This window comes from Littorina saxatilis, linkage group LG1 (assembly GCF_037325665.1).
Source record: "Littorina saxatilis isolate snail1 linkage group LG1, US_GU_Lsax_2.0, whole genome shotgun sequence".
NCBI classification, from domain to species: domain Eukaryota; kingdom Metazoa; phylum Mollusca; class Gastropoda; order Littorinimorpha; family Littorinidae; genus Littorina; species Littorina saxatilis.
In genome coordinates, this window is record NC_090245.1 from 63443744 (window position 1) to 63469975 (window position 26232).

At 40.7% G+C, this 26232-nt stretch overlaps 1 protein-coding gene across 1 annotated transcript; it reads right to left on the reverse strand.

Annotated features, from left to right (window-relative positions):
* Positions 1-974: 974 nt before the first annotated feature.
* On the reverse strand, positions 975-15606 carry LOC138976279 (osteoclast-stimulating factor 1-like). Its single transcript, XM_070349125.1, has 8 exons — positions 15418-15606; positions 14807-14853; positions 13921-14035; positions 12778-12869; positions 6987-7106; positions 6063-6141; positions 2884-2973; positions 975-2114 (listed from the first exon to the last, which is right to left on the reverse strand). The coding sequence occupies exons 1-8, from the start codon at positions 15467-15469 to the stop codon at positions 2050-2052; spliced, it is 660 nt and encodes a 219-aa protein (XP_070205226.1). The 5' UTR covers positions 15470-15606; the 3' UTR covers positions 975-2049.
* Between the last annotated feature and the right edge of the window lie 10626 nt (positions 15607-26232).

The following is a 26232-nucleotide window of genomic DNA, read 5'->3' on the forward strand; positions in this document are numbered from 1 at the left end:
TCAGTTGATGAGATGTTGGCGTTTAAAGCATTATGATTGAAGCAACACATTATCGTCAATCAAATCCTATAAACTGTACACAAAAAATGTTTGGTTTCCCTCACAACTTTGGTATTACACTTTTGCTTCATCAGTTTACTTTGTCATTGTCAGATGTAAAACCCAAGCCCACATTTTGCCTGTGTGTGCTTCTTTCAAAATTGAAAAATAACATATCAATGTTGCACTGGTTCTTTTTGTAGGTTCTCAAATAGCACAATAGACACTTTATTGCTTATTCCATTAATCAACACAAAAAATGAGAACAAGATTTTGCCTGGAATCTTGTGTATGACATTATGAATGCTTCTGGTTTCATGGAATATACAATGTTGGGAAATAATTCTGTCAGGAATTTCAAGCGTTATGGGAGATAATGCGCAACAGACAGTGAAGCAAACAAGTTTAACACAGATTTGACCGTTTAAAACCAGCAATCCCAGCATAATAGCTGACTGCTGCATCCGTTCAATATGATGCCCTTTTAATTCTTTTGAAAATCCGCCCATCAGAGCCACAAATCACTTGTGATGGCCTGCAGTGTTTGTTAAACAGGCATGTTTCCATAAATGATAACTCACATGACCTCAAAGGGAAACTCATGTAACCTCAAGCAACAACAAAATCACATAACCTCAGACAGAACATGTCAGCTACCATACTACTGCAAGTCAGCAATCATTGCTGCAAACTCCGATGTGTATATTTTCAAAAGAAAAAGGCATCATATCAAGCAGATACTGCTTAACATACACACTGAGTCAGTTATTCACTGCGATTACTGGTTGTCACTGGTCGACCATGTGTTATTGTTTGCCTCACTGTCTGGGGCACAACCCTTCCACAACGTTTGAAAATGTCTTCTGTCTTGGACAGTGATGGAGCTGCTCCCGTTAACTTGGTTTGTAGTACAAAAAGAAGCAAGACAAAAGACATGAAATAGCTGGTCTTTAATGTCATTTACAAACAATGTTGTCATAGTCTCAGCTGGCCAGTGCCAAAGAATTGAATAAATGGTGCATCTTTGTACAAGGTTGAGCTATATAATTTTAGAATAGAGACTAGCATGTGTACAGTACTGAGGATATTAGTAATCAGGTATCCAGTGAACATTTATGTCAAGCATTTCTGACCTGTGTCACAAACATGGGCCCTCTAACTGGCACCTTTGGAGTCTCTGATAGTCACTTGAGGAATGCTTAATAAAACATTTATTGTCAAATATCTTGATCATACGTGACAGTGCACAAGAAAACCCAGTAAATTGGCATTTCTTTTTTTAAAACAAGTTTTTAAAGTCCTATACTACAGGAAAAGATGCTAAACATCATGCACACAAAAAAAATCCTCCATCTTTCTTAATTCGAATGTCTGAGCTTCTAAACGCACATGCATGGGCCCAATATGAAGGTTTGTGAAATTCGACTGACAACCAATACAAACTTTACAGAAACTATACACAAGGGTACAGAAAATAACCTGTTCACTTTCTTCAATTTCGGGAAAAAAAACATGCAGTATACACATAGAATTAGACCCTCGATAGTCTAAAAAAAACTAAAATAAAAACATCACTCAATTTACACCTGCCGACACTTTTCACCACGTAACTGGAACGTGTTTTTAGCGACTCATACCAGGTTTTCCTGAACACTGTCACATATTTTGAGCCATATTCACCAGCAACACCAATTAAACACAGAGCCTTAATGCAGCATTGCATGCATGAGATGACATGCACCCGTTCCTTTGGAGATTTCCCAATGTCATTCTTATCTTTGGATCCCCTTTGCAGAGTGACTTATGTAGGTCAGTACAGGAAATGAGTTGTCACTCCTGCAGATAACCCTACCCCCTGCAGTCAGAGTTTGCATTCCAAAATGCAATCATAATAACAATTCATGTAATAACCACAATAATTTTAAATACAATTAAATATCTTTGCGGAGTCCCAAGACATCCACAAAATTTAATTTACATATCACGTGCACTTAAGAGGCAGCCTTTGCCTTAATCTGAGTCTTCTGCATCCTCTTCGCCATAGTCATCTTTGTATCTGGAAGCTTGTACGCCAGCTGGAAAAGATCAAAACATTTTGCCATTAAGTTAACAGCATTTTCACTTACAAGATCAAAGTTTGTTAATCTCTGTTTGACTTTCCAACATCAGACTCTCTTTTGCTGACAACACGACAAAGGGGTAGCAGGTGTGATCTGACTCATGTTCAGACACTCCGTCATGATAGTAAAAAGTCATCAAAGTCTTTCTGATTTTGGAAATAAGAATGGGTTCCTACATATTGAGACAAAAACGGCACCCCTAGCATGAAAAACTTTCCACATGACCCTAAATCGTTGGTGTATCTTGTGGGAACCTCTTAAATCATGAATTGCAAGCCTATGGCCTTTAAAGTGCCCTGATAAAAACAGGAATCCTCCCTGGATTCTTCAGGTAAGCAGCAACAAAATAAGATTCTGCAACATCACTCTTTAATAAAAGAAAAAAACTGAATAGTTTTTCCTTTCAAAATAAGATTCTCTTCTGGGCCAACAAAAGGTCCGAAACTATTCCTTTAAAAATCGGAAATAGGGGATCTTGAAAAAGTTTTTCAATACTGCCGGTTACCTCCTCAAATGGGTTACCAAAAGATAGTACATGTACCTGAAAAAAGGTGTCCATTTTGAGCTGTAATTTCTCAGTTTTAAAACTCGCCCAAAAAAATGTATGGCAGACAAGTTAAGATATTAGAATTCGTACATGCGTTAGATTTAAAACTTGTTTTAATCTTTATGGTTGCTGCTGACTCACTGCAAATATTTTCGTTTTAACATGTTCTGTTCCTACCTGCCTGCCTCAGCAGAGAGGCCACTTCAGGATCTTTGGTCAAATCCACAGGCAGCTTATCCTCCTTGTTCCTCAAGTCCACCCGAGCACCTGTCGCAAACATCATCTCTACTTCAGCACAGTGTCTTAAACTCATGGACATACTACTTCAAGTGTCATTATCCAAGCTCTTTATTTCATGTAGACTTAATCTTCTTCTTCTTCTTCTTTCTTGATGTGGACTGGGTTCATCCGAACGTCTGTAGTCCAGCGTAATCTGTAATCTGTTCACATTCTTGATCACCTGCTTGTTTCACACCTAACGGAGCTGTGTAACTACGGTGATAGCATTACTACATGTCTGAAACAAACTTTTAAGCAGAAAAAAAAATTTGCTCAAAGTCTGTACAAGTCAGTAATAATAAAAAGTAAAGTCAGGTTTATATACATTGCTGTATTACACCAACTGTTCTGTGCATCACAAAGTAAATAAATACTGTACTTCAATTTACCGGAAGAGAGCTCATGTCTGTATTAAAATTCTTTGAACTTGCAAAGAAGAAATCAGGAAAGCTCTGCAAATGTCAAAAATACTTGGTGAACTGTCAATGCAGTTTCAATGTTCACTCAAGGTGTGGACCGTTTAGGGGCGGAGAGATAGCTCAGTCGGTAGCAGCGCTGGCTTGAAACCAGTTATTGCTATCGGCATGGGTTCAACCCCCACGTTCAGTAAGAGATTTATTCCCCAGTCAACTTTGTGTAGACTCTCCTCGGTGTCTGAACATCCCAGTGTGCATACATGTGCACAATAAAGATGCAAAGTTCACAGCAAATTTCTCAGAGCTTGAAAATATGAATACACACTTGCAGAAAAAAGCAGACCTGGGAACCCATACGATTTCGCCGTATTTTGTACGCATGATTGTCGAGAATACGCTCAGTACGGTCAGTGGGAAAGAAATACGACGAGAAAAATTCCTAGACTACTTTTCTTCACAAGCCCATCCTGAAGCCGATCCAGTATTTTGGCACATGATTACGTCACTACAGTAAAACCTGTCAAATAAGGACACCCTTGGGACCAGACAAAAGTGTCCTTATTCTGCAGGTGTCCTTATTAGACAGGTGCAAGTAAACGCGACAAAGTCAAGTTGAGAGAGAGAGAGAGAGAGAGAGTACTGCACATGTACATGTACATTTATAAGAAAAACAGAAGCTGTTTAGATTAAATAGAGAAACATTTAATATTGACTGTTGTAAAACAAGTTTAAAAGCTTTTTATCATATCAACTGTATAAATTTAAATTGTTAAAAAGTTACTGGATCTCATTCATACAACACATTCACATTCACTTCATTCTGCACTCATCAGCTTTTGAAAGAATTTGTCCAGCGTTGTCTGAGTGGACCATTGATGGCAATGTGATTCGCACGTTTGGTTGAAAACTACTCGAACACGGCGTCATTTAGTTCTTCGTATTCGGTTGTCTTCTTCGAAACCCATTTCTGGTCAGCACGTCCGTCTCCCGATTCCCACAACTTCATTATTTTTTCCCGATCGACGCTGATTTTCGAAATCTGCGTTCTCCCACACCCAAGCTCTTGTGCAATCGTTCGGCATGATTTCCCACTTTTCAGTTGTTTGACAACATTTATCCTTTGTTCTAAAGTCAGCGCATTTCTTCCTTTTCTTGAATTTGAATTTCTTGCTGCCATCTTGTTAAACACGAATCACTCTTTCGAAGAGAAGATACATTCACTCATACACTTTCACTTCCGTTCCGCCGACGTTCCACGCGTTGGATTGGCTGCCTTGGAACTCTAGCAGCCAATCAAATGCGTCGACTTAAAACACTCACCAAGAATAGACTCTATCGGTATTCCAAGCTCTCGTAATCTCTCGCAAACTTCAGAGCATAGCAAAGCATGCGGTACAGCGATCTCGTGCGAGCTGCACAAGCCAAGGTTCGAAGTTCTCGCGATGTTCAAAGCATAACAAATAGCGTGTCTCGCGAGAGCTGCTCAGATACCGAATAATATCAACTGATCGATTTATCGTCTTCTTCGTCGATCGAACTTCCCAGGTTGCTGTGGATGTCCGTATTTAGCAGGTATATGACTTATTATGGACCCAAAATACGTGTCCGCGTCCGTAATGCCGAGGTGGCCGTAACGTACAGGTGTTTTACAGTGTAAAGCAGTCCGTGCCGAGACTGACTGTCCGTATTCTGCGAGTGTCCGCTAAGTCCAGTGACCGTATTTGACAGTTTTCACTGTATATTAGCCGCCGTCGAAAAAAATATAATCGGTTCGTGTCAATCAAAATCAAAACAACCAGGCAAACGAAAGTACGGTATTTGGCGAAATCGGCTCCGAGAATAAACAAGTGAAACAAAGAAGAAAAGTGAAAAAGTTTGAAGAAAAATATCACACACACACAATTTGTAACCAACACACACATGTAGTCCCGCCCGGAATAAGCTTTTTTGGGATGATTTACGACTTTTGCGCACATTTCGAGCAGACGAAAACACAACATGGCGGCTCTCGCTCCTCCAACTATCGCGAGACACAAAAAAACGAAATCTCGCGCACGCGAGATCCTGATACATCCGGTGTTTCTCTGTACGCTTGTCACGACGACTTGTTGACAAACGAAGATTCGCGAAAGAAAGAGAAAAGCGCCGAGTCTTGAGTAGAGAGCTAATAAAGTACCGGTAATCGCTAATCGAGCGAAATGAAAATCCGCGGCGACTTCCATTAGGTGAATGCTATTCAAGTTTAGGTAACGTTTTAGCCGCATCTTTTTATAAGCCGCAATGCGAATTTTTTTTTTTAAAAGTCGCGGCTTGTAGTCCGTCAAATACAGTACAGTTTGTGTCAGTAAAAATTGAAAAAAGCATTTGTTTTAAATGTATAGGTAAACTTAATTAACGGTGTGACGGACGCGCATGAGGCATGTTTTAATCAGGGATGTGCAAACGCTGTGTGGAGTACGCTCATTTTTTTGAAAATACACCAAGTTTGTTTGAGAATACTCAAAGTGCAAAACAGGGGTTCCCAGGTCTGAAAAAGAAAAGAAAAAAGTTTGGTAGCGTTACACTTTATGGCAGCTTACTTTGAGAAAGCAGCCCAAATTCCATGAGGTTAACTCACTGGACGATCTGATACCAATACCAAACCATTTGTGTATTTCTCACCTTTATCCAGTAAGACTTTGACAGCTGCAGCATGGTTTTTCCATGCAGCTGCATGGAGCGGGGTGTCACCCAGCTTATTCTGAAATGAAAAAAAGGTTAGCATGATCAATTCAATTTGTTGTTGCACCATCGATTGAACTAGCACAATTGAACTCTTCTTCTTCTTCTTCGTTCATGGGCTGAAACTTCCACGTTCACTCATGTTTTTGCACAAGTGGATTTTTACATGTATGACCGTTTTTACCCCGCCATTCCGGCAGCATACGCCGATTTTGTGGGGAAGCATGCTGGGTATTTTCTTGTTTCTTTAACCCACCGAACTCTGACATAGATTACAGGATCTTTTCCATGCCCACTTGGTCTTTTGCTTGAGTGTACATACGAAGGGAGATAAGGCACTAGCAGGTCTGCACATAAGTTGACCTGGGAGAACGAAAAAATCTCCACCCCTTAACCCACCAGGCAGCTGCTGCCAGGATTTGAGCTCAGGGCCTTCCGATTAGGAGGCCGATGTCTTATCCACTACGCCCGTTGCAAAATTGAACTAAAATACGAAGCAAAATTTATTGTGGCCAGTATGACACTGAATGTCATGCACATATTTGGAGCCAAGATGTCAACGCCAGACTGAAAGTAGAGGAAGCGACTGCTCCTGACTGCACAGAGGATTAAACAAAAGGATGCAATTTAACATTTTTGATAATCCATCATTTGTTTTTTTAAGAGAGTTGGTGAGGGAAATAAGTCAATGAGACTAATGGAAGCATTACTACCGATAACTCGGCGCGAACGTAATTGATTCTTCAGTCAAATGTTGGTGTGTACTGCTTAGTACTTTACTTTTCCTTCTAATACTTTCTTTTCTCATAATCATGAGCGAAAGCTCTCACTTTTACCAAGGCTGTGACAGCTAACCTCTCTCACCTGAACATTGATCTCCACCTTTGGTTCTGCCAGCAGAACTTCCAGACATTCCATATGACCACCATGGGCAGCCCAGTGCAGTGGTGTGGAACCCGCTTTGTCCAGTCCGTTGACCGACACCTGAAGGCAAAACAAAACATGTAAACATACACCCTGTAGACAAGCACAGGCTGTTTTGGGGAAGCACATTACTTTGATGTGTAATCAATGTCCTGTTCATGCAACAATGAGACTCTGCATCAAACAGTACCACCTGCAAACATCTGCTCTGTGTAAGCATTGTTGTTCCCAGTCTCAAAAGGCAATAGGTCAGTTGGACCTGGATTAAAAATATGTATTAGACCACATGTCCTGGCTCTGTCCGCTCACAAGGAAAATGGATGTCAGAAAAAGGATGGTCGACTGGACAGGGGTCGGACCAATGCGTCGAATCAAAAAAAAGTATGTGTCAATGACTGGAGATCAAGGACTGGGAACAACTCTGCTTAACACTTTCATGGGTGAAACTAGCCCGTCAATTGACTGAAATCCGTCAAACTGAAAAATAGTCTGACGGAAATTCCGTCAATCCGCAATTTTGAGAAAAAAAAATAAAATAAAATGGAGAAAAAAAACCCGAAACTATACTGTTCAAAAAAAGAAACGCATAGCTTGTAATATTTGGTTAATTTAGTTATATGGCTACAAGGATATCCACCAAACTGCAGAAAATATTTATCTGGTCGTCGACCTTTCGTCCATTGCCACAAGTGAGCTCTGCACGTGACGCATGCGTTATCAGTGGCTACAATGTCAAAATTGCTCATTTGGCATGACCACTCGTCATGCTTCAGTGTAATCTCGTGAAACTCGGGGAATATTGAGCTCTCACCATGTCTTCCAAAACCCATAAAAGCGGATTGTTCGCCACAAAGAAATCAGACGACAATTCAGCGACGAAAGATGGCCCGATTGAGCAGAGAAGACCGCCAAATTGCATTGGGTCGTTTACAAGCAGGCCAAAGTCAAAGTGCAATCGCCAGGCACTTCCACGTGTCCCAGAGCACCATCAGTAGACTGTGGGTCAGGTTTCAAGCCACTGGCTCCGTTGCTGACTTGCCACGAGCGGGAAGACCAAGGGCGACAACTGCTGCTCACGACCGCTTCATACGGCTCCGCCACCTCCGGAATCGTTTCCTGTCGGCCTCATCTTCTGTCCAGGCTCTCCCCGGGCCACACCGATTATCGGACCAGACCGTGCGGAACCGCCTGCATGAAGCTGGTTTGAGAGCTCGCAGACCTCACAGAGGAGCTGTCCTCACCCGCCGCCATCGCCAGAACCGAGTGCAGTGGGGCAACCAGCACCTTCGCTGGACCGTCCGGAATCACTGGAGACACGTGTGGTTCAGCGACGAGTCCTACTTCCTGCTCCAGCGACATGATGGTCGGAGGAGGGTCTACCGGAGAGTAAACGAACGTTACGCGCCCAACTGTGTGGATGAGGCACCCGTTCATGGTGGTGGAGGCGTCATGGTGTGGGGGGCGATCAATACCGCTGGAAGGAGCACCCTGGTGCACGTCCAAGGGCGCATAACTGCCCAGCGATACGTGGAGGAAATTCTGCGCCCACACGCCCTTCCTCTTCTGGCTGACCAGGATGCCATATTCCAGCAGGACAATGCTCGCCCGCACACAGCACGACTCACCACCCAGTTCCTCACCGACCACCATGTCCAGGTGCTTCCCTGGCCATCCATGTCGCCAGACATGAACCCGATAGAACACCTCTGGGATGAATTGGACAGACGTGTGCGCAGGCGAGAAGAAGCGCCGGCAAATCACCGCGATCTATTGCAGGCACTTCAGGAGGAGTGGGACACCATCCCACAGCAAGATATCCGGCATCTGATCCAGTCCATGCCCAGAAGGTGCCGGGCAGTTGTTGCTGCTCAAGGCAGTCACACCCCCTACTGACTTGACAGCCTCGGCACCCAATCGTATTGATTGACTGATTGATTTGAAGATGCAAATGAACTGTGTGTGCATTCAACTGTCCATACCAAATTTCAAACAAATAATCTAAATATTGGATTTTCTGTTAATTTTTTCGAAAAATAAAACAAATTTGGCAAGTAGCAACTATGCGTTTCTTTTTTTGAACAGTATACTTGCGGAACGCGTTTTCGAACTGCTATAGTGAACCGGTTGCAGTTTGCTTGGAAACGGAAGCGCTTTTGCCCGTGCTCGCGGTAAACCCCGTAGGTGAGGTTTCTTTGCTTTCGGATTCGCTCTGCATCACGATAAAAAAAAAAGTTCTCTCGCGTTTTGGCAGGCATTACGAAGTGGTGACACGATTTCTGCGACAAAGATGCCGATTTTGACGGAAAATGCACGGACAGATCTTATTGATGCTGGTCTAGCCAACAAATGGCGATGGGACTGGTTGGAGTTCATGAAACTAAAACTGTGTGTGATAAGTTTGGTGCTTGAAACTCAAGTGCTTTTCCTTGAGAACTTTGCACTACAGTGGAACCCCTCTCTAGCGACCTTGAAAATGTTGACAAAAATCGGTCCTTATGGAGGGGGGTCCTTACAGAGGGAGGGGGCGGGGTCAGGGGGCCACAAAGAAAGTCACCTCAGATTTTCTTAAAAAAAGAAAACAGAGAAGTTTGAGTTGCTGACGACCGTTTCCTCAAGCAAACTGCTTCGATTTCATGTTTGACATAAGACATCAAAGAGACCCGCCATAGGTTAAACTCCCCATAGGTTAAACTCGGTCACTGACCCGGGTGCAGGAAGTGTTTCCTCTCTCAGATATGAAAGGGGAACCACCTCTCGTAGCTAAAACTGGGTCAATGACCCCTGGGAAGAAGGTCAGTGTCTTTTAACCAGGCCACCCAGCTATCACAATGTCTTTGATCTCGATGATTGGTTTGTGATGTTTACTCAGCCCACCCAACCATCACACCTCTCAGCGGTTTAGTGGCTTTGCTTACGCGAGACGGTTATAACTGGTTATAACCGGTTTGTCAGTGATGCGTTACGCTGACTGAGAGTCTTGGCTTTGTCTGACAAAGTGTTGCACAAGCTGTTAGGTCGGTCTTACACTGGTGACAACTATATAAGGAAACACATCGGTTAAAAAAAAAGGGTCGTTGTGGCGGGGTAGTCCTTAGAGAGGGGGGTCTTAGAGAGGGGTTCCACTGTATAAGAGATGCTACTGCTTAGTTGCTACTTTGTGCAGTGCTACATTGGTATGCTGTTTGCATGTGTGACATTCTGTTTCATCATTTATTTCAATGCCTGTCTGGCAATGTTTGCTTCTTATAATTAAATATTTCGAACTTTTATTTCAGTTGTTCAGTTGTTCACTTTCTATTTCATGTAGTATGGCTGTTGTCAATGTTAATTGTTATCAATTGTGTCGTTGTGTTGGAAGATGCAAGTGTGAAAGGATGCACACAAAAATGATTACTTCTGTGAATTGTTTTGATTTTGTTTACCCTTTTTACCATATCATTAGAATCTGAAGGTATTTTTTTGACCTGCATGATAGTGTATTTTTTTGCCAGGAAAGGCCACAAAATCACAATGAATAATGCAAAAATTCGTTTTCGGCCGGGGGGCATTGCCCCCCTGGACCCCCTAACGGGGCCCTGCCCCGTACCCCGCCAGGGCCTGGACAGCCCCTGGACCCCTGCCTCAAAAAAATTTCAGTCCATTTGATTTTCCTAGGTTTCACCCATGCACTTTGTACCCCACCTATGTTGACCAAGTTTTTTTTAGCCGAGACCAACTGTGCTGCAGTAGGTCACTCAGAATTGTAGTAACTGTGTGGCAACTGTGTATCAACACGCTGGAATGCAGGCGTTAGATCGACGTTACAGGAAGCGACTGAAGCTAACAGTCTGAGCAGAATGTGGATATGTGACGAATGAGAGCAGATGCAATGTAGTGACTGTGTGTACGGATATATCCGTACCTGGTCAGATAGAGCCATATGAATGGTTACGGATATATCCGTGCCTGGGAGACAATGAGTTAAGACAGACTGACTTACAGACAAACCTGTTACAGCAACCACTTGTGTAACAAACATCTATTACCCGAGGGGTCTCACCATATAATCTGCCTGTATGCAGAACTTTTCCAACACTTGGAGTGCAATTGTTACATCATAGATGTAACATGTATATCCCAATACCTCCCTTCTTTGTCTCTGTAAATGTACTCTAGGTATTTCAATTGTTCTCTAGTTACATCGGTCAGGCCGCAATTTTCTCCCCCCTTTCCTAACCTAGGTGGTGGGTTCAAGTGCTAGTCTTTCGGATGAGACGAAAAACCGAGGTCCCTTCGTGTACACTACATTGGGGTGTGCACGTTAAAGATCCCACGATTGACAAAAGGGTCTTTCCTGGCAAAATTGTATAGGCATAGATAAAAATGTCCACCAAATACCCGTTTGACTTGGAATAAAGGCCGTGAAAGGTGAATGCTCGCCTAATAGGCTACTGAGCTTTACTGGCCAATGTGAATGCGTTATATATTGTGTGTAAAAAAATGTCTGTTTGTCTGTCTGTCTGTAAAAAATTCCATTTCAAACGGCAGAAATTAATATGTAAGCGCCTAGGGCTATATCTAGATTAGGCGCATAAAAATGATCACAATAATAATAATAATAATGTAACAATTGCACTCTTATAACACATAAAATAGTGGATAAATAAGGGTGCAACAAATACATCATAGCTGGCTCTACTTTCTGTCGTCCTTGACATTCCAAAATGCACATGTACCTGTCGACCGGATGTGCAAGGGGTTACCACGCTTTTGAGAACTTGCGGGAGAGTCGTTCAGTGCTGTAGCCGAGTTTTAGTCTCGACTTGCCGAGACTATCATCACAGCGTCATAGATTTCGTGACATCTGTCATCCATCGCGTCGTATTCTGGGGACGTAATCTGTTATGTTTCCTTCTATTCACTGTTCTATTTCTCTCTTGTGATCAACATGACAAGCCGTATGTGTTTGAGTGTGTGTGCTCGTTGGTGCCGGCTCTCTCAACTAAAACAGAAGTCAAACTAGCAATCGTTAAAAACCCAGTCCGTCCGACCAGCACTGCTATTTTCAGGCTATGCTCATGTGAAGTTACAGGCGTGCTCGGTACACACGCCCTTATCGGTACATCATCGACTACGATTGTTCTCTGGACAAGCTCTTTAATGCATTTTGCGAATATTTCTAGCTCTTCTGCGGCGCAGTAGGCCCTATAGACGATGAAGGTGTCAAAGATCTCAGGAGATGCATGTGTAACCACTAGGTATTCAGTCAAATCCGTGTAAGAGGCTTTCAACTGACGGGGACAACCAAGCCACCATTATGCACCGACTTGACATAGATCAACAGGCGTGCCTTTAGAATAAGGTATGTGCAGAGGTTAAGCCATCAGTGCCTCATCTGAACAGACAACTTGATGTTTCCGTCACACTTTGTCTTTTAGATCTTCATGGGATATACAGGTTACAACACTCGTGATTTTTTATATGGCTTATATTTCAGTCAAGACCCAGTGGGAATATCAAAGGGACTCACTCACCAGAGGCTCGTGAGTCCCTTGATATTCATCCGCTGGGTATTGACTGAAATACAAACCATATAAAAAAACACTCGTGTTGTAACCTCTCTCTCTCTCTCTATATATATATATATATATATATATATATATGTGTGAGTGTGTGCATGCGTGAGTGTGCATGCATGCATATGCATGTGTGTGAGGTACATGATAATGAAATGGAAAAGGCTAGTACTCACCCTGTTGGAAAGACACTCTCTCAGAAAGTCAGTATTTCCTCGTTTGGCAGCATCATGCAAGGGATAATCTATGGATTCCGTGTTCTCTTCAACTGAAAACACATTACTTAAGTTACATTACAATTTACAGACATTACTTAAGTAATGCATTCTCTCCTTAATCTACAAGTCTTCTTCCCAGTAAAAACTCTCGTTTTCACTTACACTCTAATCGTCTAGACAGAACATTTTGTTGTACAGACGATGCACAAGCTTTTCTAAAATCATCAATTAAAAAGAATAAATCCTGACATACTCTCCCAGACACATGAGCACAGATGCAAGCACACACACGCACACACAGTTAATGCACCATTGAAAGCCTTTCAAGCACTACTTAACCGCATTGATCTATCTCCGGTGAAACCGCAACACGGTGGCCTAGTGGTAAGGCGTCCGCCCAGTGAGCGGGAGGTCGTGGGTTCGAACCCCGGCCGGGTCATACCTAAGACTTTAAAATTGGCAATCTAGTGGCTGCTTCGCCTGGTGTCTGGCATTATGGGGTTAGTGCTGGGACTGGTTGGTCCGGTGTCAGAATAATGTGACTGGGTGAGACATGAAGCCTGTGCTGCGACTTCTGTCTTGTGTGTGGCGCACGTTAAATGTCAAAGCAGCACCGCCCTGATATCACCCTTCGTGGTGGACTGGGCGTTAAGCAAACAAACAAACAAAAATCTCCGGTGAAACATATAAGGATAAAGACAAGATATCATAAAGTTCTGTGAAGTTTATCCTCATGGAAATTTGGGTTGCTTAATTTTCTCCCTGGAAAAGACCATACAGTACAGTGGTACCCTTTTTTTTCTTCTCCTTTTTCCTGCATGCTTTCCTGTTCATGTTTCCAAGCCTCGAGACTTTCGCTGTGAACTTGGGCTCTTTATTGTGAGCATGCATGCACACAGCGGTGTTTCGGACAGCGAGGACAGTCTGAACAAAGTTGACTCTGGAAATGAATCCTTCGCCAAATGGAGGGGGGGGGGGGGGGGGGGGTTGAAACACACACAGATAGCAACAAACTGGTTTCACTGCTACTGAATGAGCTATGTCTCTGCCTATGTAGCGGGGTAGCTACTATAAAATTAAAAGTTGTAACTAATGTCTTACCATAGTTGCTAGGGATGAGTCCTGAATTACGCCCACATTTGGCTTTCCACCAATCTTTGTCCTTCTGTTCCAGTATATACAGTGTATCACCTTCCTCAAAAGACAGCTCATCTTGCTGAAAAGGTTTTTACATAATTATAACTAGGTCAGTGTGATTCTGAATGTCTATAAAATAGCAGCAAACTTAAATTCACAAAAGAAAGACAAGTAGCAATGAAGCCAACCTTTTCCTGGTGTAAATGTCTACACTCACTTTATCAAAATCATCCCCCAAAAAGGTGTGGTGTTGAGTGTTCTAATTTGGTGATGTGTCTGTGAAAAAGTTGCTGACAGCTTCTTCTGCACCCCCCACAAAAATGTTTCCTTCCCACACCCTTTTTTCACTTCTCCATTGTGCTGGTTAAAGAAAACACTTCAGCTAGCTAGTCGCCACAATGCATTTTTGAAAGGTATATACACTCAGTTATGCATGATTTGGATTTCCAGCGTTCTTAATAATAAAAGCTCACAACAGTGTTAATTATTTGTTTTAACAATGATTGCGAGCTCTTCATATTATATATGAAAGAAACTTTTCTTGCAAAAAAAGACATCAAGTGCAAACGGATTTCAACTACAAATTATTTGAATTCCTTCAATCAATCTTTTGCTGTTTGATATCATTGTTTACTTGCATGCGAATTTAAGCATGACATGAAAAGTCAAAGAACACCTGTGGGAAATGATGTACATTATTGAATATTTCATACTTGAATCACATTGATCCCCAGGGGAACCTTTCTTAATCTTATGCAGAGTGTGAGACAGCAAGAGACAGAGAGAGGAAAGAGAGAGAGACAGAGAGAGGAAAGAGAGAGAGCAGAGAGAGAGAGAGAGAGAGACATACATGCTGTGCTTCGTAGGTGTACATCGCCCTTACTACTTTCACGTGACCTGAAAATTAAACAAACATTCATTAACAACTAGCAGGTTAAGACACAATATTCAGTAATGGGAGGTGGGTGGAAAAGTTGCTAATACATGTTGTGCTTCACTCGGATTTTCCACTTTATTGATTAGAAACAGGTACAGCTAATTATGATTGCCTGTGGTGTTGAAAGCGCACTGTACTGTGGACTCGTTTTCTGGAGAACAATCCTTGACATTTATATATAGAGAGAATTGCTCTGCAATACATGCGATTTCGTAACCTAGCTATCGTTGTCTGCGTGCATTATTATGTGTGTGTAGCCTATAGTATAAACAATTTAAAAAGAAATTACTTTTAAAATTCAGCTTCAATCTTCACCCAGAGTCGATGTCACCGGTTGATAGTTAGCATTAACAAACTGTGTTGTATTTCTCAACTGAGAACGCAAGATGAAATTCTACATTTATACAAGGAAAGACTTTCTGTTCTGATTAAATGTGCTACCATCTCAGTTTGGGCGTGCATTTACAGACCCCATGGCCATTATTTTTGTCGTCTGCTCTGAAACATTATTACAGGCTTCTTACCTGGTTTTGGAACTGGAGGTGGCGGTCTGGACGGTCGCGGTGCAGTCGACATGATAACTACGAAATACAAAAGGAAAAACACAACACACACAAAACCTGACTTCTGTCTGAAACTACAAAATCGAGAGCTCCCTTCGACAAGGAAGCGGATGCCCAGTCAGGAAGTTTTGGTAGTGTTTGTGTTTGTCAGAGTGACTTCCCTTGCTCAGCTGACCTACTAAATTACGCTACCCTTGGCTCTGGTAAATCGATGTTCCCATTTTATTTATTTCAGAAGTATTTGAAGCTTTTAATTGATGAGCCAGTGTTCATCTTCAGACACGCGCACGCACGCACGCACACACAAACACACAACTACGCACACACACACGGCACACACAAACACACTGGCACACACAAACACACTGGCACACACACAGCAAGGCTGATGGAGTATATGTCGACCAAAAGAGTGGGATTCCCTGTAGGTGGAGTTCCTGGAGGGGGATTCCCTGTATACAGGGAATCGCACAGCCGGGTGGAGTTTTTCAATAAAACTTGCAAACCATACTCGAATTTCTAAGAAATATCAAAAAAGATTGAAAAACATCAAATTTTACCGATGTCGCCAAGCATCACGTGACTTTCAGCGATATCAGCGACACGCTACAGGAACTAAATCCTGTGGTATTCCCTGTATACAGGGAATCCCCCTCCAGGAACTCCACCTACAGGGAATCCCACTCTTTTGGTCGACATAGACCCCATCAGCCACAGCAAGGAAACCAAAAGGCAGTGATCTTGCGTGTTTCATTTCTTTTTACATTTAGTCAAGTTTTGACTAAATGTTTTAACATAGAGGGGGAATCGAGACGAGGGTCATGGTGTATGTGTGTGTGTGTGTGTGTGTGTGTGTGTGTGTGTGTGTGTGTGTGTGTGTGTGTGTGTGTGTGTGTGTGCGCGTGTGTGTGTAGAGCGATTCAGAGTAAACTACTGGACCGATCTTTATGAAATTTGACATGAGAGTTTCTGGGTATGATATTCCCGGACGTTTTTTTCATTTTTTCGATAAATGTCTTTGATGACGTCATATCCGGCTTTTTGTAAAAGTTGAGGCGGCACTGTCACACCCTCATTTTTCAATCAAATTGATTGAAATTTTGGCCCAGCAATCTTCGACGAAGGCCGGAATTCGGTATTGCACTTCAGCTTGGTGGCTTAAAAATTAATTCATGACTTTGGTCATTAAAAATCTGAAAATTGTAAAAAAAATAATATTTTGATAAAACGATCCAAATTTACGTTCATCTTATTCTTCATCATTTTCTGATTCCAAAAACATATAAATATGTTATATTTGGATTAAAAACAAGCTCTGAAAATTAAACAAAATAAAATTTATGATCAAAATTAAATTTTCGAAATCAATTTAAAAACACTTTCATCTTATTCCTTGTCGGTTCCTGATTCCAAAAACATATAGATATGATATGTTTGGATTACAAACACGCTCAGAAAGTTAAAACGAATAGAGGTACAGTAAAGCGTGCTATGAAGCACAGCGCAACCGCTTCCGCGCCAAACAGGCTCGTCACTTTCACTGCCTTTTGCACTAGCGGCGGACTACGTTCAATTTCATTCTGTGAGTTCCACAGCTTGACTAAATGTAGTAATTTCGCCTTACGCGACTTGTTTCTTTTTATATTTAGTCAAGTTTTGACTAAATATTTTAACATCGAGGGGGAATCGAAACGAGGGTCGTGGTGTATGTGCGTGTGTGTGTGTGTGTGTGTGTGTGTGTGTCTGTCTGTGTGTGTGTGTGTGTAGAGCGATTCAGACTAAACTACTGGACCGATCTTTATGAAATTTGACATGAGAGTTCCTGGGTATGAAATCCCCGAACGTTTTTTTCATTTTTTTTGATAAATGTCTTTGATGACGTCATATCCGGCTTTTCGTGAAAGTTGAGGCGGCACTGTCACGCCCTCATTTTTCAACCAAATTGGTTGAAATTTTGGTCAAGTAATCTTCGACGAAGCCCGGACTTTGGTATTGCATTTCAGCTTGTTGGCTTAAAAATTAATTAATGACTTTGGTCATTAAAAATCGGAAAATTGTAAAAAAAAATAAAAATGTATAAAACGATCCAAATTTACGTTTATCTTATTCTCCATCATTTGCTGATTCCAAAAACATATACATATGTTATATTCGGATTAAAAACAAGCTCTGAAAATTAAATATATAAAAATTATTATCAAAATTAAATTGTCCAAATCAATTTAAAAACACTTTCGTCTTATTCCTTGTCGGTTCCTGATTCCAAAAACATATAGATATGATATGTTTGGATTAAAAACACGCTCAGAAAGTTAAAACAAAGAGAGGTACAGAAAAGCGTGCTATCCTTCTTAGCGCAACTACTACCCCGCTCTTCTTGTCAATTTCACTGCCTTTGCCATGAGCGGTGGACTGACGATGCTACGAGTATACGGTCTTGCTGAAAAATGGCATTGCGTTCAGTTTCATTCTGTGAGTTCGACAGCTACTTGACTAAATATTGTAATTTCGCCTTACGCGACTTGTTTCTGCATGTTATGAATTCAGTTTTCAGCTTCCATGACTGAGATAAACAGGTACTCAAAAACAAATTTAAACAAGTCGCGTAAGGCGAAATTACTACATTTAGTCAAGCTGTGGAACTCACAGAATGAAACTGAACGCACTGCATTTTTTCACAATGACCGTAGTCCGCCGCTTGTGCATAACGGAGTGAAACTGACGAGCCTGTTCAGCGCGGTAGTGGTTTCGCTGTGCTGCATAGCACGCTTTTCTGTACCTCTCTTCGTTTTAACTTTCTGAGCGTGTTTTTAATCCAAACATATCATATCTATATGTTTTTGGAATCAGAAACCGACAAGGAATAAGATGAATCGATTTCGGAAATTTAATTTTGATCATAATTTTTATATTTTTAATTTTCAGAGCTTGTTTTTAATCCAAAGATAACATATTTATATGTTTTGGGAATCAGGAAATGATGTAGAATAAGATGAACGTAAATTTGGATCGTTTTATATAAAAAATTTAAAAAAATGTATTACAGTTTATTCGCACACGCATAGTTACGCTCTCGCACACACGCACACACACACAATTCATTGTTTTCATTCTGAACATACTCTCTTTCGAAGTCACAAAGACTGATGAATGATCACCTAAACAAGTGTAGCGGCCATCACGCCGCCCTGGTAGGGGTAGTGTTGCGGGAAGGCAGGTGGTGGACAGCCATACCCCAAGGGGAACACAGCGCTCCCCTGAGGGGAGAAGGGGTGTGACCCAGGCCAGGGCTGGGGGAGAAGTCGCCTCGCTGTATGCCATCAGTAAGGCGGCGGCGAGAGGGGCAAGCCCGGGGGGCTTTGGATTGAAGAGGCTGGTCCACTAACGGGACGGTGTCTGTTGTCTCGGTTGACTAGTGGCTGCCATGGCTGTCTCGCTGGTGGAGAGAACCGGACAGAGAGAGAGAGAGATCAAATCAAATCAAATCAAATTTTATTTTTCGAGGGTTGTGGCGTAAGCAATACAACGAGCTTTTTTTTCAACCAGCCCTCGCCCAGAGAGGGGACTAATCTAATCACATATTTACACGGATATTAACGTAGAAAAAAAGGTAGAGAAAAACAACAACATATGAATATTTACACATTACATATTATAAATATAAATATAAAGCGTCGTATATGTAACGTAGTGAAAACAATGCTGAATACACATGCATGAGTAAATGTGTTATTAATTTGAGTGTTTTTGTGTGGATATAATGAACACTGATGCTTTGGACAAATGAAAATATAACCAAACGAAGTCTTCCATCACTGTGATTTTTCGTAATTTAACATTAAATACAGTGAAAGGTGTTTTTTGAAAGTATTGAGACTCATTGGGACTCTCACAAATTCCGGGAGAGAATTCCACAGGACGCTACCAGAATAGGCTAAGCTTGATTTGAAGAGATCTATCCTTGGAATTGGGACGTTAAACTTTCGGTTTGGTTTCACTTTAAAGTTTGCAACGAAAGTTCGTGGTGCACGGCCGGAAAGTATTTTGTGAAGGAGCACGCCTTCATTTAATTTAAATCTTTGTTTTAGTGGGAGAATCTTAAGTTTCTTATAATCATCAAATACAAGACTGGATTGTTTCAGTAAAATTAGTTTCAGCGCTCGCCTATGTAAACTATACAATGGCAGAGTCCCAGATGGTTGAACAATAATCTGTGATGGTTTGTATATATGCGTTAAAGTATAATAACCTTGAGTGCTGATCTAGAAAGTGTTTAATTCTATTTAACTGATATATTTTTCTGGACATTGTTTTACATACCGACCGAACATGATGGGCCCAAGACAAATTATTATCGATATTTACTCCCAAAACTTTATGATCTCCTACCTCCTCTATTGCGTCGTTACCAATTAATATGGAATGAGGATTGTTTCGTATGTTTTGTCTCTTTTGTCTTGTTGTTATTAACATGTATTTGGTCTTTTTAGGGTGAAGACTCATGTGGTTATACTCCGTCCAATGAATGAGATCATCTACACTGTTCTGCAACGATGAATAAACTTTGTCTAATTTTTTATCAGTAGTGTGTAGGGTCGTATCGTCAGCAAAGAGTTCGCAGTCATCATTAATACTAAGAGGAAGATCATTAATATACAGGGAAAAGAGTAGTGGTCCAAGGACAGAGCCCTGGGGAACCCCGTATAACACAGGTCTTTTGCTGGATACGGTTGAATTAACGCAGACAGACTGCTCTCGCCCAGCTAAGAAAGAGGTTTGGGGTGACATTCTATATTCAACTAATTTTCTTAATAGTAATTCATGATTAATAACGTCGAAAGCTTTAGCAAAATCGACGAATAAGACACCACAGAGTTGATTATTATTAATGCTACTAAGCCAACTTTCAAGAAGGTTTGTTAATGCTGTGTGGCACGAATGATTTTCTCTAAAACCTGACTGGTTGGAATGTATAAGATCGTATTTCTTCAAATGAGTGGTCAAGTGTGTCTGAGAGAGAGAGATCAAATCAAATCAAATCAAATCAAATTTTATTTTTCGAGGGTTGTGGCGTAAGCAATACAACGAGCTTTTTTTCAACCAGCCCTCGCCCAGAGAGGGGACTAATCTAATCACATATTTACACGGATATTAACGTAGAAAAAAAGGTAGAGAAAAACAACAACATATGAATATTTACACATTACATATTATACACAAATATAAAGCGTCGTATATGTAACGTAGTGAAAACAATGCTGAATACACATGCATGAGTAAATGTGTTATTAATTTGAGTGTTTTTGTGTGGATATAATGAACACTGATGCTTTGAACAAAGGAAAATATAACCAAACGAAGTCTTCCATCACTGTGATTTTTCGTAATTTAACATTAAATACAGTGAAAGGTGTTTTTTGAAAGTATTGAGACTCATTGGGACTCTCACAAATTCCGGGAGAGAATTCCACAGGACGCTACCAGAATAGGCTAAGCTTGATTTGAAGAGATCTATCCTTGGAATTGGGACGTTAAACTTTCGGTTTGGTTTCACTTTAAAGTTTGCAACGAAAGTTCGTGGTGCACGGCCGGAAAGTATTTTGTGAAGGAGCACGCCTTCATTAAATTTAAATCTTTGTTTTAGTGGGAGAATCTTAAGTTTCTTATAATCATCAGATACAAGACTGGATTGTTTCAGTAAAATTAGTTTCAGGGCTCGCCTATGTAAACTATACAATGGTTTTAAAATATTAGCACTGGCAGAGTCCCAGATGGTTGAACAATAATCTGTGATGGTTTGTATATATGCGTTAAAGTATAATAACCTTGAGTGCTGATCTAGAAAGTGTTTAATTCTATTTAACTGATATATTTTTCTGGACATTGTTTTACATACCGACCGAACATGATGGGCCCAAGACAAATTATTATCGATATTTACTCCCAAAACTTTATGATCTCCTACCTCCTCTATTGCGTCGTTACCAATTAATATGGAATGAGGATTGTTTCGTATGTTTTGTCTCTTTTGTCTTGTTGTTATTAACATGTATTTGGTCTTTTTAGGGTGAAGACTCATGTGGTTATACTCCGTCCAATGAATGAGATCATCTACACTGTTCTGCAACGATGAATAAACTTTGTCTAATTTTTTATCAGTAGTGTGTAGAGTCGTATCGTCAGCAAAGAGTTCGCAGTCATCATTAATACTAAGAGGAAGATCATTAATATACAGGGAAAAGAGTAGTGGTCCAAGGACAGAGCCCTGGGGAACCCCGTATAACACAGGTCTTTTGCTGGATACGGTTGAATTAACGCAGACAGACTGCTCTCGCCCAGCTAAGAAAGAGGAGAGCAGGCATAAGGTTTGGGGTGACATTCTATATTCAACTAATTTTCTTAATAGTAATTCATGATTAATAACGTCGAAAGCTTTAGCAAAATCGACGAATAAGACACCACAGAGTTGATTATTATTAATGCTACTAAGCCAACTTTCAAGAAGGTTTGTTAATGCTGTGTGGCACGAATGATTTTCTCTAAAACCTGACTGGTTGGAATGTATAAGATCGTATTTCTTCAAATGAGTGGTCAAGTGTGTAAATATGTGTTTTTCAAGTGGTTTTGATAAAACAGGAAGAATTGAGATTGGTCTGTAATTGGCGGGGTCAGAAGAACTACCTGATTTAAATAGCGGGATTACTTTCGCCTCCTTTAATTTGGTGGGAAAGTAGGATTTGTCAAGGCACAAATTATAAACATATGTAAGGGATTCTGCAATAAAAGGGGCAGACAACTTCAGAATTTTCCCATCAAGATTATCCAAACCACGAGTACCTGTTTGTTTTAAGCACAACAGATAATGGAAGACTTCGCTAACAGATAGCAGAGGAATGTCTAAATTATGGGTAATATTTTTTGAATCACAAAACTGTTTCAACTTGTCCAGATTATTCTGTTTCGATCTATCAGTTGTAATTATTTTGTCAACAATAGAAGTAAAATGAATGTTCAGATCATCAGCAGGTATATCAATAACGGAAGATGTTACTGTATCTTTACGAGATAATTGGTTGATCACCTTCCAGATGGCTTTTGAGTTTTGTTTTGAACTGGATGCAGCGAGCTCACGGTAATACTTTCTACGAGCTGCACGTTTCATGGACGTTACTTTGTTTCTCTGTTTTCTGTATTCTTCTTCTTTTCCCTTCCGTTTAAGAAAATCGCGGTAATCAATCGCATGTTGAATGTCGTCTGTAAGCCACTTAGGTTTGGGATGTTGCTGCACACGAGAGGTTCGAAATGGTGCATGTTTATCATATACTTTTATAAACAAGTTGTACCATAAATCAAATGCTTCGTCGGGGTCAGTATAATTATAGATCATTGCAAAATCTGTACAACTGAGTTCCGAAAGGTATGAATCTTGATCAAGTTTTGAAAATAACCTATATGTTATAAATTTATGTTTTCGTTTTGGGATTCTAACCCCTTTTTTCGACCACGTGAGGCACACTGGAAGATGATCACTACAGCTAAAACTTGGAACTGAGGTTTCAATAATGTTAGCTCGAGTTGACACATAGATATGGTCTATAAGCGTAGATGAGGTAGCTGTAACTCTTGTTGGAATCGTTACTAACTGTTGTAAATTATGCAGGGATAACCTTTCCATCCAGCATTTGTTGGGTTTCACCAAATCAAGATTAAAATCCCCCAAAAGTATAATTTCTCTGGATTCAAGACTGACAGCGTCCATCATATCATCAAAATTATCGAACCAGTTAATATGAGAGAGAGAGAGAGAGAGAGAGAGAGAGAGAGAGAGAGAGAGAGAGAGAGAGAGAGAGAGAGAGAGAGAGAGAGAGAGAGAGAGAAAGAGAGAGTGTGCGTATGAGTGCAAAGGAACTATTGAGAAAGGAAGAAGGTGATAACAACATAATTGAAGAAATAAAGAAGAACGGTTAACCACTAACAATCAAAAAAGGTAAATTATCTTTCAAAACGAAAAACTTGAGGTTCAAACCTGGCCTCACAATGTCGATACATGTACTATCATTAAATGATGTATAAAACAACAGTGACAGCAGCAACAACAGCGGCCACAGCGACATAAACAATCAACAAAAACGCTCAACAACCACAAACGGCATTATCACAGTTACCACAGCCTCAGTTACTGGGAACCTCCCAATGTGAAACAACCGTGAACACCGTTTTCAATGTACATCGGAAGCCCACACACACAAAATCAGAACCCTTTTTCTGTCATTTTGTTTTGTCATAAATTAAACCGCGTTCTTGGTGTGTGTGTTTTTTACATTTAGTCAAGTTTTGACTAAATGTTTTAACGTAGAGGGGGGAATCGAGACGAGGGTCGTGGTGTATGTGCGTGCGTGTGTGTGTGTGTGTGTGTGTGTGTGTCTGTCTGTCTGTGTGTGTGTGTAGAGCGATTCAGACTAAACTACTGGACCGATCTTTATGAAATTTGACATGAGAGTTCCTGGGTATGAAATCCCCATACTTTTTTTCATTTTTTTGATAAATGTCTTTGATGACGTCATATCCGGCTTTTCGTGAAAGTTGAGGCGGCACTGTCACGCCCTCATTTTTCAACCAAATTGGTTGAAATTTTTGTCAAGTAATCTTCGACAAAGCCCGGACTTCGGTATTGCATTTCAGCTTGGTGGCTTAAAAATTACTTAATGACTTTGGTCATTAAAAAACTGAAAATTGTAAAAAAAATATGTTTTTTATAAAACGATCCAAATTTACATTCATCTTATGCTCCATCATTTGCTGATTCCAAAAACATATAAATAAGTTATATTTGGATTAAGGGGGCAGGTACACCTAGCGGGGGGTCACATTTTTGTGTTGATGGTTCATCAGGTAAATATCACTGAAATTTAATGGGATTTAGCAGGAAGATAGTAAATTGGCTGAATTTTAAGAAAATCTAATTAGTTTTGTACATAACACAATATAAAGGTGGATATTTGGGTATAATTGTATTTATTGTTATCGCGGTTAATTTTGAAGGTTTACATGGTTCTCAACACACTCAGTCTCAACCAATCATTGTAAGTCTCCAATGATTTGCATAGCTTAAATTTAATGTTTGTTCTAAGGGATGAACCTCAGTCTCGAGTATTTGGGCCTTAGGAACTCATTTTTCAGCTTCGCCAATTCCTCGTAAAATAGTCGATAAAATATGTGACTTCATAATATTAAAAAAAAAAAAATTATGCTTTTTTCTGAAAGATCAGAGGTTCATCCTTTAGCAAACAGTATAAAAAAGAAAAACCCAAAGTTTCTTTGCTATATCTCAAAAGGTTCTTGAGATATCCTTTGAAAACTGCCGACAAATGTGAATTTCGACTAACTTTTTGACCCTCAAAATTCAGGAAAACAATAGCATGTTTGATCTTGCCTTCAGCTCCTGTCCTAATGTCCACCTGGATTATAGGGTAGATCCTCCCTCTCAGCTTGCAACTCATTCATGGTCAGTCTCTGGCGCCTGCGGGTGATTCTGGCCTCATGAGATGATGCCTGGCGCTACGCGTGCTTGATACGTTCCGTGTCAATGTCCGGTCGCTGCCGATTGCCCGCGCTGCCAGCACGGAGCGTCGGTTCACAGAACTGTTTGTCAAGTTTCCAAAACTTATTTGTTGACTGGTATGAATTTATGAAAACAAGTGTTGCACTTTTTCTTACACTGGAACACCAACTCACTGTCAAGCCCTTGTCTTGTCTTTTCCAACAAAGTGACAATCACTTTGCAAACTTTGCACACTAACTGAGTGTTTATCATGTCTGACAACATTTGTATGTCAATGATCCTGTTCCCAGCAGGCATGGAAGCAACAGTAGGCCTAACTATATCATCATCACCACCTTTCACAGTCACAGGGTTTATTACATCTTTGCCACTGCCTTCTGCCTTCTCAATCACTTTGTACATGATCAACAGTTTCTTCTGGGAAGTTGTGGGCGTGTCCCCTGTGAAAATCGAATCGATTTCAGTCACCAAATTGTCATCGCTCACACTCGCACTGTTGTGAACCGATCGGTCCGATGCCGGCGATGGAGTCGAACACTGTTCAAAACATACTTTCTTCGCTTTCGAACCTCCTGGCGTGTGTTGGTTTCCCATAAACTTTCTTTTCTTCGAGAAGTTGACACCTTTTTTCCTCTGAAACATTTTCGGAGGTGGTTTGCACACATGCAACACAATACAACTCCAACCTTGAATGAAAATCTCCACTGCAGAGCAAAACAATGCTGCTTCCGGTGGGAGAGAGAAGGGAGCGGCTTGTAGTTGAAATACTGCGCGGGAGCCGTCATTATGTTCGATAAGCATGGTGTATAGTACGGAGTCGATTTTTCGATTTTGGGGGTCAAAATTTACGAAACTCGGCACAGACACCCCCTCATTGAAGCCGAATAACTCGAAAACTATTGCACTCAGTCACAAAATTTAAACTGTGTAATAAAATTCAGCCAATTTAGCATCAAAAACAACCAACACATTCAGGAAAGAAAAAAAGTCATTGTTGGTCAAATTTTCAGGTGTACCTGCCCCCTTAAAAACAAGCTCTGAAAATTAAATATATAAAAATTAATATGAAAATTAAATTTTCGAAATCAATTTAAAAACAACTTTCATCTTATTCCTTGTCGGTTTCTGATTCCAAAAACATATAGATATGATATGTTTGGATTAAAAACACGCTCAGAAAGTTAAAACGAAGAGAGGTACAGAAAAGCGTGCTA

Bases quoted from the DNA above. Each gene is read 5' to 3' on its own strand.
- LOC138976279 (XM_070349125.1), bottom strand. From the start codon at position 15,469: ATGTCGACTGCACCGCGACCGTCCAGACCGCCACCTCCAGTTCCAAAA. The intron at 14,854-15,417 runs GTAAGAAGCCTG...TTTAATTTTCAG, and splicing joins ACCTCCAGTTCCAAAACCAG to GTCACGTGAAAGTAGTAAGG. The intron at 6,142-6,986 runs GTGAGAGAGGTT...TTTTCATTTCAG, and splicing joins AGGTGGAGATCAATGTTCAG to AATAAGCTGGGTGACACCCC.